At 40.0% G+C, this 15,935-nt stretch overlaps 1 protein-coding gene and 1 long non-coding RNA gene across 3 annotated transcripts; one reads left to right on the top strand and one right to left on the bottom strand.

Annotated features, from left to right (window-relative positions):
- Nucleotides 1-944: 944 nt before the first annotated feature.
- On the bottom strand, nucleotides 945-11,389 carry LOC130214886 (proline-rich protein 7). 2 transcript variants are annotated; one of them, XM_056446731.1, is made up of 3 exons: nucleotides 11,064-11,389; nucleotides 7,207-7,969; nucleotides 945-2,906 (listed from the first exon to the last, which is right to left on the bottom strand). In XM_056446731.1, exons 2-3 carry the CDS (start codon nucleotides 7,505-7,507, stop codon nucleotides 2,470-2,472), a joined length of 738 nt encoding a protein of 245 aa, XP_056302706.1. In that variant the 5' UTR covers nucleotides 7,508-7,969; nucleotides 11,064-11,389; the 3' UTR covers nucleotides 945-2,469. The 2 variants fall into 2 exon arrangements, with proteins under 2 accessions (XP_056302706.1, XP_056302708.1); XM_056446733.1 differs by having other exon boundaries at nucleotides 945-2,903.
- A 3,049-nt stretch (nucleotides 11,390-14,438) lies between these two features.
- On the top strand, nucleotides 14,439-14,877 carry LOC130214691 (uncharacterized). Its single transcript, XR_008835627.1, has 2 exons — nucleotides 14,439-14,489; nucleotides 14,665-14,877. It is a non-coding gene; the product is annotated as an uncharacterized LOC130214691 (long non-coding RNA).
- The last annotated feature ends 1,058 nt before the right edge of the window (nucleotides 14,878-15,935 follow it).

Here is a 15,935-nt window from a genome sequence, read left to right as displayed (position 1 = left end):
CCAGTCGGCGTTTCTGTGTGGAGGTTGCATGTTCTCCCTGTGCTTGCGTGAGTTTTCTTGGTTTCCTCCCACAATCCAAAGACATACACCATAAGTAAATTCAAAGTAGAATCTTAGGAACAAACTCTTAGGCAGATATATCTTAGCACATTCACAAGCAGGGCAGTTCTTGAGACCTACATGAGCTCAAACTCTCCTCTCGCCCTTCAAACGGGAGGAAGCCCCAGGATCGAGGATATCCTGAGCTCAGGGCTCTCTCCCGGGACAGCATGCCAAACACGCTTTATTATCAATCATCAGCTAAATGTGAACTCTTGAAAACATAGCTTTTTACTTTGCTGATATAGCTAGAAACTATACTCTCTTTCCAGTGTAACAATCAGGTGATGTTGTTGCTGTACAATGGCTGCTGCAGGGGCAAGGAAATCAAGCTTTAAATAGAAAAACTATCAAAACTCTTTAGTCATTTCTGAGTGAGATGCTATTGGTCTAATCTGATTCAACTATTTATGCTAAGCTAAGCTTAGGCTCTCAAAAAAGGCTCTCGCCAGATTCAAAAATAATAAAACTGTTTAACTCTAAGGGAGTTGTAAAATAAAGTAGAGTGATCCTTTTAGGGTACTTTCACACTTGGGTCGATTGCCTGGTCTGAACCCAAGTTCCAATGACCCCCTAGCCACTTTCTTAGCTGGTTTGTGTTCACATTGTTTTTTGTCCTTCTGAACCTTGGTGCGGTTGCGTCATCAAGCTGCTGTTGTGTGTACAGCTGTTGCTTGATGACGTCCATGTAAGCCAAGGTGCCAAAAAGGAAAGACTTATGCACATCAATGTTATTCTGCTTTTATTGAATGTTTTGGTTTTGGTAACATACAGAGAGCAACTTGCGTCTATCTGCTACAAAAATATCAAAAACATAATGTGATGTCTGCAGAAGTAGCACAAGCAGACATTATCACTGTGTTTGCCCTGGCTCAGTCCCGCTTGTCACCAAGGTACAGTTCATGATACACAGTCATACACACATGAATGAACGTTATGAAAACTAAAGTTTGTTTTACAGTTGGCAGATCACTTCCATTATTGGGTATGATTGCATTCATATCAGAAGTGAACCGGACCAGAGTTTGTGCAAACAATATCCCAGACCACCTCTTTCAGGCCGACCATCAATCTGGAATGTTATTTTGATGTCCAATAACAATGTAAAATGATGTTGATGTTTTGTTGATTTTAGGTTGTGTTGGAAAGTGACCAAAATCCAACACCATATTGACGTCAAATACTGACATTTATTCATCAGGAATGGCAACTCAAATCCAACGTCTGATAGACGTCACATTGGTAAAGTACACACAACGTCAAGCTGTAACATCATTAGATGTTGTTTGATATATTTATACGATATTTGGTTGTTTTTATGTTGCGTTGTAAAGTCACCAAAATGCAACGTCTGTCCGATGTTGGACACTGACATTGGCCTGACGGTGGGTTCTGACGTCAACGAAATTTTAATTTCCAAACAAAATGTCTGTTTGATTTACAGTTGGCGGTTCACTTCCATTATTTGGTACGATTGAATTCATATCAAATGTTAACCGTACCAGTTTGCTCAAACAATATGCCAGACCACCTCTTTCAGGAGGACTCAGATACGGTTCACAGGTGTGCACAGGAGTTCAGATAACATCGTTCACACTAGCTAAACATACTGTACTCTGATGTCAAATGAACCTGGGTGTGGACCAAAAGTGATAAAAGTGTGAAAGCACCCTTAAAGGCAGTTCCTCAGTGTACCCGCATCATCTCTAATGTATTAAAAGTTGAGACGTCTTTCTCCAACGAACACTATGGACATGTTTGAAAAAATTTTATTCTTCAGGCAACTTCCTTTTTAGGAAAAAAATGTGTTTGCTTTGAAGCCTTGCCACCCCCAAAGTTCATACTTCTTCCCAAGAAAGAAACTGGCACAAAATCCAGAAAGATATGCCAGGTATTGTTTCCCAGAATGTAAATGACATTTTTTTACAGCCGAGCAGCATTGTGTTGCTACAGTACGGACCAATCACTGTCATTTTTCTGTGTCGCACTTCTGTGTTTTACCCTGTTTCACAAAGACAGGGTTTGAAATGTCATTTGTATTATATCAGTGAGCCTCAGATGAGAAAGGAAGAAGAGAGGATGTAAGGGGCGAGGCGTTGGTGGGCTGCAGACAGCTCCCGGGAGCCATGGCAACAGCATTCACATAATAGCTGCTGCTCTGCATCAGGCGGAGATGCCACAGAGAGCAACAAGGAGGACGGAGAGAAAAGCAAGGATGATGGATCCGCGAATGAACCCCTGAACAAAGCTGAATCATCCCGAACTGATTCTGCCCCCAAAAATGCCTCTGGCAGACATTTCTGACCACATATGACTCACCATCCAGAGCGTTCATTTTAGAAAGTGGTCCGTAGGTCTATTTTTGTGGGCTCATACTGCTGTGCTTCGACCCAAAAGGGGAAAGGCAGTGGGCAACCCATAATGTTGATCCAGACTTTGGAGCCCATGCAAACCCATGTCTGTGTGAGTCCGGCCCTCGCGAGGCATGGTAGCAATTGCAGAGGCCTGTGGCTCGACCGGCAGATTGTTGTGGTTGAGGTCCATGTTGGACAGGAGGTGCCCCAGAGAGTCCCAGCGTCTGGCTGAAGGTAGACGTATGAGGGAAGAGTAGCCACGTTCTGGAAATACGGTCACAGGAGCCATTTTGCTAGTTTCAGACTCCTGAGTCTCCCTTGAAGATCTTGATGCAGGTTTGGTGTAAGTTCCTCCTCTGGGGTCAGCCAGAACCTCACTGTAAGGTGGTGGCGGGTCCTCCATCAATACAGCCTCTTCATAGCAAGGAGGTTTCCCAAAGACATCTGTGTCTGCTGCGAAAAAACAAAACAAATGTTCATACTGGAGTAACACCTCAAACATGCAAGACATGCAAAGTGCTTCACATTAATGCTTCATGACCCCAATATATTGCAGTTCTTTCTTTTACCAAGTCAGCTCAGACATCATTAAACATATGCAATCACAGGGCTAATCAGATAAACAACGCATGTGTGAAGTTATCAGAGAACATAAATGAGGGCTTGTAATATTTTATCAGGAGAGGGTGGAAGATTTGAGGCTTTTATCATTTCCTTCAAGGTCACCTCTCACTCCTAGATGAAAGCCAGGATAGATTTTCTCCTGCGGAGGAAGTGATAAACCAGCATATTGAGGTCAGAGATAAGAATGAATTTGGCTGTGACTAGGCAGTGTTTTCACCCCCTATCATCTGTGCTTTGGCTAGAATGGAAGATGAAAGACAAATGGAGGGAGGGGGGAACCTTTGAGTCCTAAAGCCTAGCAGTGCATTAGGGCAGAACATTAATTATAGATTCTTTCTAATTATCACGTGTTCAGATATAGGATTGCAGCAAATTGAGGCAGTGTATCTTAAACTGTAATGCAAAATCAATTTGAAGACAATTTGAGTGGTGCTAAACTAATTGGTTGTTTGCGAGTTACTAAAACATACTGGGTGGTTGCAAGGAGATTGCTAGTGTGTCCTTGGTGGCAGGAATGTTGCTTTCACATAGGTTGGGCCAGGAGTGTCGCAAATGGTGGAAAGGGGGACAGAGTAAGCAGAGGCTCGGAGGGGCCCACAGCGGAGTCTGGGGGGCCCAGAACCACCCATCCCAAATTTGTGATAATTAGAGAGAGGACCCAGAGCAGAAATCTGTACAGAAGGCACAGAATCCATAGCAACTGGGTCGGACATTCTTGCAGGCTTCTGGGGTGTTGCTCAATGGTCCTCACGGTGACACATAAGGTTGAAATTTACCATGCAACCTTTGTCTAGATTTGAAGTCAGAGTGTGTGCTGAAAGTCAGAGCTTGTCTACAGATTTGATCAATGACTACACAGAAAGTTTTGTGGTGTATTATGTCCACCGACAATGATTTTCAAGTATCAGACTATAATTCAGTCACCACCATTTAAACAGATTTTCTTTTGTCATGCAGTGTCATGCATTATCATATGATCTACGGTCTGTTTGTGTATGATCATCAGTCGTTAAGTGTATAATGACACTATATGTAATTTGTATAATGATGCTTTGTGTTTTTAATGTGTTTCGATTTTAAACACATTACAGTTTATTCCATTAATTTCCCTTTGGCTCTCCCTTATCACGGGCCATGTTTTATGTAGTTGATACCCTTCCAGCAGTACTGGGAAACACCCATACACTCTCTCATTCACACACACACACGTAATCTGAATGTGAGGCTAATGTGGCCCATGTGGAAATTGATAAATGTGGCCCAATTAATGGAGGACAAATGTGGACCACAGTTGGCAAAAATGTGGCATAGTCATTTAAAGGTAATCTGGGTCTGAACCCAAAGCTGCTCACACGTGTAGGTGCAAATGTGCCCAGTTATCTTAAGATGTATGTGTGACACTTTTGTGGCCCAGAATAGGGTCAGTTCTGGTTCATTTGGCTGAATTCTGGCTGATATGTGGTATTGCTATGGCTTAATTGTGTCCAAGATCTGGCAAACAGGAGTGGACCACCAAAGTGCCATCATTCCATGCGGTATGTGGGCCGGATGTAAGTGTCTGGTGTGGGCTGGATTTGAGCCACATGAATTTTGCTAGCTGGGTTTGGACCTTCTTGCTGTGAGGTGACAGTGCTAACCACTGAGCAAAGTATTGAGTACATTTCAGTAATTCAGTACATTCCCCTTGTATCATTCAATTGCTATTACACAAAATTTCATTCAATGGTATATTTGTATGTTAGTATTGTTTGGGTTTTATTTGAAATCTGGTACAATTTCATGTCCTCAGAGCCTTACATATAATATTACACAGTTGTCTCTACTTTACCTCTAACCCTTAATCCACTGGTATGCCTAACCAAACAATTAAATCTGTTTATAAGCTTAAACATACCCAATAGCAATAGCACCAAAAGTGTTTTGCAATACAACATGGAATTAATCAGGCCATTGTACCTAAAATATTTCCAAAAGCTTCAGGTAGCTGAAGCCACTCTTGGGGACCAAATAAAGAAATTAAACCAATAAATCATGAGAAATTCTTCACAATTACAGATTATATCAATGATTCCATTTTCCCATTTCCACAAGGCGTCACAGGGAATACGCTTGTTGTTGTAAAGTGATACAGAATTCCCCTTAAGGGTATAATTCTTTCTGACTCTTGCTTTTTTATGAGCTGACTTATTACTCAGGCCCTGTTTTAATGTGTGGTCATCCATCCTGTGGGTTTGGCACAGGTTTAAAGGGACATTCTTCACCCATGCCCAGGGATCCACCATCCCTGGCAGTCTGCCTGTCTGCCAAAGCACATGATTAGCCCGGCTCTAGCTGCTGCTAGCTCAGTGCTGTACTCGTCGGCCTACACAACACCCACACAAGTCTTACTGTTACCATGTCATACATGAAAGAATGTAGCCTGAGCTGCCAACATTGTGTGAGGTGTGCAGGTTTACACTGGTACAGCTCTTAAGAGATGAACGATCTTTGCAGCTTGATAAACAGTGTTGAATCACAACATGCTCATTTTATTAATAACATGTAACAAAGGAGTTGCATGTTTAGCAGAGTATGAAGAATTCTATTTATCAAATTATTCTGCTGAAATAAACTGTTCCTCAAGGCAAATTTTGATACTGTCTAGGCAACTTTACGAAGCCTTTAAGTTTGTAGAACGTAATGTGCTTTGATTGCTATAAAATCTAACACAGAGGAGTCCAAACTGTGCTGGAGAACTAAGCACCTTCCCTAATTAAACAGATCTGAATCAGCTGGTCAAGGTCTTAAGATTCACCAGAAACTGACTACATTTACATGGACATCAGTAAACGAAATAGTTGCCTTAATCTAATTAAGACAATAATAAGATTAAGGCGTTTACATGAGTTGCTTTTTGAATGTTCCTTTCATAATCCCGTTTTACATGCTATAGCACATAATTCGATTAACGTCATTGCATCACCCCGCTATCCACGTCCATGTCATTTTGGGTGTTTAATTTTAATTTGTCAACTTTAACTGAAGTTCGGCATTTTCACTTTCATCTGGGAACATTTCCTGCATGCCCCTGTGACAAATGAGATATTAGATGCAACTATGAACTGCTGGAAGAGTGTTGTTTTAATGAAATTTCATACTGCACACTGAATGGAAGAAAAAAAAACACCGCATTACATTATTATACGATCTTCATTGACTCGGTAGGTGCAAAAAAATAGTGTCAAACAGTCATGTGTGTGGACTATCCTATTGCAAAATGTGGCGAAAAGTCCTATATGACACTAATAGTTTGATTGTGGTGTTTACATGTCTGTACTGCAGTTCAATAATGCGACTAAAATCAGCATCCTCCACGTCTTAATTCGATTTCTCTTTGGTTCGATTATGACCTTAATCGTATTAAATGACTCGCCTTTTACATGGTAGACTCTTAAAATTGGATTATTGGTGTCCCTGTACTCACTGTTAGAGCTGGTTAGAGCTAATGAACCTCCAGGAACAAGATTGAACACCCTTTACCTATCCTATATAGTATTAGCATTAGGGGGAAATGTACATGAATTTAAAAAAAGGAATATGAGGCATAGAGCACTAAGCCAGGACAGGTTGAAGGACTGGACTGAGTTGGTGGATGTAGCTTAAAACTACTAAGACAGATAAGAGTAGGTAAGGTAAACGGAGACAAAAAACCCTGAAACCAATATAAAAAATATATGATTTCATATATTCATAAAAAATGTAAAAGTGTAAAAAAAAAAAAAAGGAAAAATGGAAGGAAATGGTGAAATAATTTTGAAGACTGGTAAAGGACACATTCATGTCCCAATAAAATAGAATTTCCATCTAACCTGAAGTTGGAGAAGGACTCTTTCAAATATTTGTTGAAGGTCTGGAGCTTTTTTTTTGTTGTTGAGATTGCTAGATTGTGAAAAAGCAGTCTAGCAACCAAAAAACTCACATTCTGATTTCAAGAGATCTTCGAGACATGTTCCTTTGAAAATACACAATTTTCTTCCAAATATGAATGCAGAAACAACTATGCCATCTTACACTACAATTATAGTATTCCCCATACCCCTGATTGCAGATTAAATTGCACTTGATGACTAAACTTGTTTAAACATCCTACCTTCATGGATGGTCCAGTTTGCCTGAGGAAGAGTGTGTGTTACTGGCAGCTGAGGAGACAACATTTGAAGAGGTGGGCAGAATTGAGGGGGCTCTCTGGGAGGGTATCCTCCACTGGTGCACTCCAGAGGCTCCATCTCCAATGCCCGCAGGCACTGCTCCCTCAGCCTTTCTTCACGCCTGCGCTTTAGCTTACGCTGGGCAAAGCTGCAAAAGCAGCAAAGCATGACAATGAGAGCCCAGATCAGCCAGAAGCCGGCAAAGCATGCCAAAAATGTGTAGGTGCCCTGCGACATCACCATAATGACCACCTTGATGAAGTTTGGGCCCTCCAGGATCCAGTTGGAAGTTTAAAGTCTAAAGGAAACCTGCTGATTTACGTTGCAGAGTTCATGCAACAAGCCTCAGAGCACATGAACAGACTATAGCTATCATATTTCTATGAATCTTGCCATATAAAACCATTAAGAGCCTCTCCAAGAGCTCATTTTTTTGAAAATTTCCCAACAACCAGAGGTAATGAAAGTGACCTGATTGCACAAAATGTCCAATATATTGCAAAAGTGAAACTGAAGAGTCTCTTCCTGAAGGTCCGCCAGGGACTCTTTCCCAATAAGATGAATATCTGCAGATGCTCTTTTCCTGACAGCTGGTGCAATGAGGGAATGCAAACGTCTCACAGTGCCTGGGTCTCCTCCTGTGTTGTGATCCTCCGCTGAGCAGATCAGGGCTCTTTAGATCTCCAGAGGACATCAGCAGTCACGCTGCTCAACAAAGGGAAAGAACATAGAAGGGGGCAACCGTCATAAGTTATGAACTTGTTATATTTTCAAAACACAGAGCCTTAATATTTCTCACACAATGGACAGTTTTATAATTAACCTCAGCTGTTCAAGCACAGCTCGCACAACGACTTTAGGGGGTAAGTATCAATTTCGTACATTGAGAGTGAGGGAGTACACATAGTTTTCCAGAAAGATCGTAAGGAAACAGTGTCAGCAGCTCAAGTTCACACACTAATGTATTTTAAGACTGCTTGAACATTAATGGTGGTTTTCAACATTGCACCTCTTTTGGCTGTTAATGACAGCTCTCGAATGCCTGCAAATAAATATGCCGTTTTATGACTAAGAGTAAGACAACTTACATAACCAGTTCTGCTGTACAGTGAACTGATCTAGTAAACACTTTATTTCCTACACACATTCACATCTCTCAAGCCTCAATCCAGATCTTGGTGACCTTCAGGAAGAGGATTAATCTTTGTTCTGCATCATCTCTGGCTTTTTCCTTTTGGTGTTCGCACTGAATGTTGTCGTCTAAACAATGCCTTTAAAACATCTACAGTTATGTCATGTTTTGAGGACATAACCGATAGATTAACTGCAGGAACTAAAAGACATTTGACTGTTCAACTGCTGTACTTTAAATACTGTTTGACACCCCAGAAAACCATAAAGCACTGTTTATTTAACTTTTATTTTGGCTCTGTTGTATTTACATGCTTTAAATTGATCATATTTTATGCAGATGCATCGCACAGAGGACTTGATCATCCCAGTCCATCTAAATGAGTGAAATAGTTTCCAAATAGAGCTGTTAAAATCATCTGGTGAAATTATATTGATATCTCAATGTATATCGCAACAAAACAAAATACCGTAATGTCAGATTTTTCCATGCAGCCCTAGTACAACAGTCAGGGTTCATACACACTTTTACTACTAAAATTCTATGACTTTTTCCAAAACTTTTCCAGAACTTTCAAGTACATTTTCATGATGTAATGTTTCATGTTATGTCTACATATACATGGTAAATAATAAGAAAAACAAAATAAAATTAGATTTTATTCTAATTTATTACAGCATATTATAAAACATGCAACAAACAAATTAATTTAAATTTGCTTTCACATCTATGTAAAACTGATTTTGATAATGCTTACACAGCACTAATATGCACAATATATAATTTCACATTGCAGGATATGCAATGTTGGGATTATAGTTTAATATAGCGTTTAATCATAATGGGGTAAAAGTTTATCATCTGCATGCATTTTTAAAGAGATCACTCAAAAGAGTCACTCAAAAATGACTTACCATTTTCATTACACCCTTCTCTTGTTTCAAACATTTGAGTTTTCTTTTTTTTAATGAATACAAAAATAATATAATTGAATAACTCCTATAGTATTGAAACAAGTGAAGTGTGAGTAAATAGTGAGTACATTTTAGTCTTTGAGTAAACTGTCCCTTTAAGGCCTGTGACTGTGTGAACATTACAATATTTCAAATTTTAAAACATCCGGCCACAAGAAACTTTTCTAATTTTAATAAAGATTAAATAATATACAAAGAAGACTATGCGGTGTTGAATATTCAATATATGTACCTGAATAGTGAATACCTGAAAACTATCATTCCCTTTTATCTTTACTATATTTATCTTTGCTTGTAATTTTTTTGTTATATATTATTAAAGATTCACTCCTCTACAAAATCCCCCCCAATCAATCCAAATAAACCTGTTAAATTATCAGGTGAAATTGTATTCACATCGCAATATATAGATCAGAAATCCAAAATAACCAATTTTTCCAATATCGCGCAGCCCAAATTCAAGAATACAGATATTTGTTAAACTAATTTCCATGACTTTTCCAAAACTTTGTGGGTTTTTCTGTTTTTCCAAAACTTTTCCAGGCTTGGAAAATGTCATTTTAAAATTCTATGACTTTTCTAGGTTTTCCATGACTGTATGAACCCTGAACAGTTGTCCTAAAGGTCAATTTTGACCTGCCAGCAATAAAATAATGTTTTACACTATAACAACTACTGGCACACACATGCCCCCTACAAAACACACTGACTCCCAAACATACACAATAAGAATCCTCTGCTTTAGCTGTAACGAATACTGTCTTGCTAAAGACTTTAACACTTATTCAGGTTCCTTTAGCATTAGAATATATACCCTGCACTTTAGTGAAAAACTAACGCTGTCCTCTGATTAAACATTGACCAAAACTCCACACTGATGATTAGGGAAAACCTAGATATTTAGTTTGTGATGAAGATGAGGTTGATTCTTCGTGCAAAAATAGATTTGTTGATTGAAATTCAATTGATCTGCTTTATTTTAGAGGTTTAGTAAAGGCAGGTCATTCAAACGGCCAAACGATGTATACAAAATTCTAAAACAACATGAGGGCTAAACACAAGCTTTATGAATGAGGTGGAGGAGGATGTCATCACCTGTTACTTTACTGAGGAAAAAAAAATTTGACTCTGCCTAACCTCAGTGATGTCCCCTATTAACAACACAATGTCATTGATGCAACGCATTGCATAATTCTATGTTTGATATGAAAACCACATTCTAATTCTGTATATTGAAATGTTTTATATCTTAAAAATGCATTTTCAATAAATAAACAAGATAAAATAGATTTATAAAGCAAAAGAGGAATGTGCTGTTTTTCTTTAAACAGCTTATAGAATTGTTTATTGCCAATGCTTGGAAACCTAACATCATCGCTGTAAATAAGTAAAAACCTCATTCTAGTCTAAATACTCGTCGTTTAATGTAGCAGTGATGATGTGCAGTCTCGCAGGTGAGTGGTGTTTGTGGAAAAATGTGCGCAATAGGCAATGACAGACAAAAAATAATACATTTGCTGTATATTACGAAGAGCATACACAACAACAACATTCAAGGGCATGAAAATGTTCACTTATACTCGTCCGAATCATTGCTGAGCTTTTATTAAACGTATCCTACACTCTCATTATCACAATACCTTTAATCACCTATTACAGAAACACATAAATATTCCTTACGGCTCGTACTTACATGTCAAGCGTCTTCCAGTCACGATGAGTTCGTTTTCAGACTCGAGACACCATTTCAATAGACGGGACGTGACTCAGTCCAAATAAAGTTGCCGTAGTTGTCAGTGCCACATGATGGTAATAGCAGACTCATTCGTAAATGAGTGTGTTCTTGAGAGTCTTCACTAATGTTTACCTGGATAAACAGAAAGCGTTTGGTGTTCCGCGTAATTCCTCGAGGGTCGTGATGCGCGCGATGGTTAATGGACACCTGTAATTGACGCGCGCGCGTCATGAAACACCCACATTGGCGCTCCGCGCGCGATGCGCTGCTGCTGTCACAAGGACTCTGTGTATCAAATTGAGGATAACGGCTCTCCAAACAAACTGACATGATCGCTCCTCCTTTTTAACTGTTTGTTGAACAAAGCAATTGAACGGTTGTGCCTGAATACGCTTGTTTGTTGTGTCTGTTTAGGTCAAGTTTATGATGCGGTTGTGAGTGTTTGGTTAGATGATGCCTATGAACTTTAGCACATCAATAATCTTCTTGGGTTGTTTCATCTTTCCACTGTGTATGACTTCTGAGCGTGCTCTAATATATGTACATATACAATGGTGATTTACTTTAAAATGTAAAAAAAATATATAACATTTTACATAATACAGAACATGCTAAAATGTAGGAAGAATAGAACTGTATTATACTGTACTGTCCGTATGATGTTGAAAAAAAACTGTTAACCTGCACACAATGATAATTTCACATAATTGATAATATATTTAGAGCAAACACAAAAGACTGTACATCCTAAATAAATAATTACCGTTGATACATAAGAACCATTGATACAAGGCAGTATGGATCCATGCTTTCATGTTGTTGACACCAAATTCTGACCCAACCATCAGTATGTTGTAGCAGAAACTGAGCCTCATCAGACCAGGCAACATTTTTCCAATCTTCTATTGTCCAATTTTGGTGAGCCTGTGTGAATTGTAGCCTCAGTTTCCTGTTCTTAGCTGACAGGAGTGGCACCCGGTGTGGTCTTCTGCTGCTGTAGCCCATCCGCCTCAAGGTTGGATGTGTTGTGCCTTCAGAGATGCTCTTCTGCATATCTCAGTTGTAACAAGTCAGTTGTAACAAGTGGCCATCAACAAGGTATTTGTGGCTACAGAACTGCCCCTCACTGGATATTTTCTCGTTTTTGGACCATTCTCTGTAAACCCTAAAGATGGTTGTGCGTGAAAATTGCAGTAGATCAGCAGTTTCTGAAATACTCAGACCAGCTGTCTGGCACCAACAACAATATATATAGTTTTTGTTAAAGTATCTTGGTAATCTTGAAAAACAAAAAAAATTGTTTTTTTAATTCATATTGCTTATAAAAATAGTCTTTACAGTCTCCATTTAACCATAAAGATTAAATGTTGTGATGATATTCATAGGATATCATATTTTTTACTTGTGGAACCTGACTACAATACTGAAGGAAGCATGTTAAGCATGTTATTTATTGTATAGCGTAGGCTAAAATGCTGTAGCAGAAAACTGTAGCAGAAAACATTGAAATATACATGTAGACTGTTTAATGGAATGCACATGTGGAGCTAAATGATTCTGTATATAATAGACCTTCTCCTTTGGAATGCACTGTATTTATTAAGTGTTTTAACTACAGTATAGTTTAGATTGCTCAGGTTAGCAGAATGGAACTGAAGTTACTTCTGTTTTAATCTGAGCTAGTGTTGGTCATAAGGGAAAAGAGCATTGCTATGACAACTTGCATGAGCTCGACACCAGCTTCAGTGTGTGGACAGGAAACTCATTGCCTGTATTTGAGATTGCCATATTGCCTGCCATTATTGCTACTTGCTGCTTCACCGACACAGTGTGGCTGTGGGCTTCCACACTTCATCATGGATTAGTCACACACAAACACACACACACACACACACACACACACACATCAAGGTGTCCGCTGGGTTATACACTACTTAAAGAGAGTGTCAAACACTACAGAAGGTAATTGAACAACATTAACCAACTATGAATGTTGGTGGGTTTCAGCAACCAGCATTCTTCAAAATATCTCATTTTGTTCAACAGAAGGTTTAAAACCACACGAGGAATAGTAGCTAAATGATGAAGTCATTTTCATTTTGGGGTGAACTACCCTTTAAAGTTATCAGGCTGAAGCTTTCATATGAACAAAGTTATGTTGTCTGTCATTTATCTTTTAGTTCTTGTATTGTTTCTTGTGTAGTTTTTTTTAGATTTTTCAGTATTAAACACACATGATTTACACACATTGTGAATGTGCGATTTAAAATAAAGTTTCAAAGTTGTGAAAGATTGTAACTCTTTTTATAAAATGTAGAAAAATCAGAAGCATTTTCAATTCATCTTTATTTCTATAGCGCTTTTGTAATGTAGATTTGGTGCAAGGCAGCTTAACATAGAAGGTTATAGTAAATTGAAACTGTATCAGTTCAGTTTTCAGAGTTTAAGTTCAGTTCAGTTCAGTGTGGTTTAATTTTCACTGCTGAAAGTCCAAACACTGAAGAGCAAACCCATCGATGCGCAGCTCCACAAGTCCCAAACCGAGCAAGCCAGTGGTGACAAACAAAATTTTACCAATTGGCAAAAGTGAAGGACAAAAATCTTGAGACTGGTGTGCAGGATGTGGAGAAAAGTAAAACACCACAGTAATGTGTTTCCCTTTTGTCCACATGCTGCATGCCAGTCTGACAAAAACAAAGAAATAACTTAGTTTATCAGTCCTCTTCGTCTTTCTATTTTAGAGTTGTTTACTTGTTCATATGTCGCTTTTAAACTTTCGCAAGTTAAAATATAAATAAAGCATAAAACTATACTCAGAACCTGTCTGCCTGATCCATTTGTCTGCCGCTTGCCGTTTCTTCTTCTTAATAATGCGATGTGAAGCACAGTAATGTGAGCGTGAGTTTTTTACCTGCTTCTGAGAGATGAGTTCTATTTGTGATGTATATCGAAAGTCCAAGGATTCTAAACCCACTATAAGGAGGGGGTGATCCAAAATGGCGCTCTGGGGTGCGTTTGCCAAACAACGACATAACTCGCGGCTGAACTATCATAGTACGATGCATCGATTGGGAAAAGAAAGATTTAGTGACAAGTGTTTCCCAAAACCCGTAGTTTCTCTGTCACAGATCCATCGTTTGAACCACGTTAGTTATAAAGTAAAACACCCATAATGATGCTCTACACGGGGTGGTAACAGCTTTTTAAGAGAAGAACCCCATAATTTCTTTGTGCAAATTATATTGTTTTACACACACATGCATTTAAAAAACATGCACACGTTTTCCATATTAATTGAAATATACAGTATGTAAATGGCACATATAGTGTCACGGATTGGCCAGGCTCTTCCACCAGCCTCACGCAAAGATCACCATCACCTGAGTATTAACCACACACAGCTGCACCCAATCACTTAGTCACTATATAAGCACACACCTCACTTCACTCAGTGTCCGGTCTCGTTCCTACGAAGCGGACTCTGAGTGAAACACCTCCTGGTAATCACTAGCATTTCAACCTCAATATATTGTACTTATCTGCTCTTTGTCTCTCCTAGTTTGTCCAGTGTTCCCGGTGTCCTGTCTGCCTTGTGTTTGTCATCAGTCTGTCTTCCCCGCAAGCCCTCTGGTGTGTGCATTCGGTCTCCCTCTGTATCAGTCATCCAGCCTGCCACCAAGGATCACCCGAACAACCAGACTCCACTCACTTCTCCTCCGTTCTCCTTGTGTGCTCAGTTGTTGTTTAATAAACATCGTTGATAATTCACTCACCTCCTTTGTCCGTCTGCTTCCCATAACAGAAGACCGGACCTCTACAATCAACAGCATGAGCACTCACGATCCCATTCAAGAGTTGGTGGACTCATTGAAGAGAGTTTTATTACCATCTACTCCACTTCCCGAAGCACCACCAGCACCGAGCACTTCTTCACCGTCCACCCACTCATCCAGTCCCATGGCTCGACCAGCGCCCTACTCTGGCGGGGCGGAGGAGTGCAATGGATTTCTTTTGCAATGTTCTCTCATATTCACCATGCAACCTGAGTTATATCCCACAGATCGGTCCAAAATCGCATTCATCATCTCCCTTCTCTCTGGATCGGCTCTTCGGTGGGCAGAAACCACTTACCATCTATGTCACGTCTGTCGAAAGTCCAGTCAATAAACAATCCATTCAAATCCCGAAGATCTACTCCACATATGAAGACGTTTTTTGCCCCAAGAGAGCTTCCCAGCTACCTCCACATCGGCCATGGGACTGCGCCATAGACCTGCTGCCAGACGCTCCTATGCCCAAAGGTAGGATCTACCCGTTGTCCCTTCCGGAAACTAAGGCCATGGAGGAGTATATTCAGGAAGCACTGAGTCAGGGGTATATCCGCCAGTCCACGTCACCCGCTGCCTCAAGCTTTTTCTTTGTGGCCAAGAAGGATGGAGGGCTGCGTCCTTGTATCGATTACCGAGTTCTGAATCAAGGAACAATTAAGTTCCGGTATCCCCTTCCTCTCGTCCCTGCGGCCCTGGAACAACTCCGATCCGCCAAGATATTCACGAAGTTGGACCTCCGCAGCGCCTACAATCTGGTCAGAATACGTGAGGGGGACGAGTGGAAGACTGCGTTTGTGACCCCTACAGGGCACTACGAATACCTGGTCATGCCCTATGGTCTGGTCAACGCCCCCTCCGTATTCCAGAACTTCATTCACGAAGTCCTCCGGGAGTTCCTCCATATCTCCGTCATAGTCTACATTGATGACATCCTGATTTACTCCCGGAGTGAGGCCGAACACCGCCACCACGTTGCGGAGGTCCTACAAACCCTCAGAGA

The sequence above is a fragment of the Danio aesculapii genome, chromosome 21 (assembly GCF_903798145.1).
Source record: "Danio aesculapii chromosome 21, fDanAes4.1, whole genome shotgun sequence".
Classification (NCBI taxonomy): Eukaryota; Metazoa; Chordata; class Actinopteri; order Cypriniformes; family Danionidae; genus Danio; species Danio aesculapii.
This window is presented reverse-complemented; position numbering and strand designations above follow the sequence as displayed.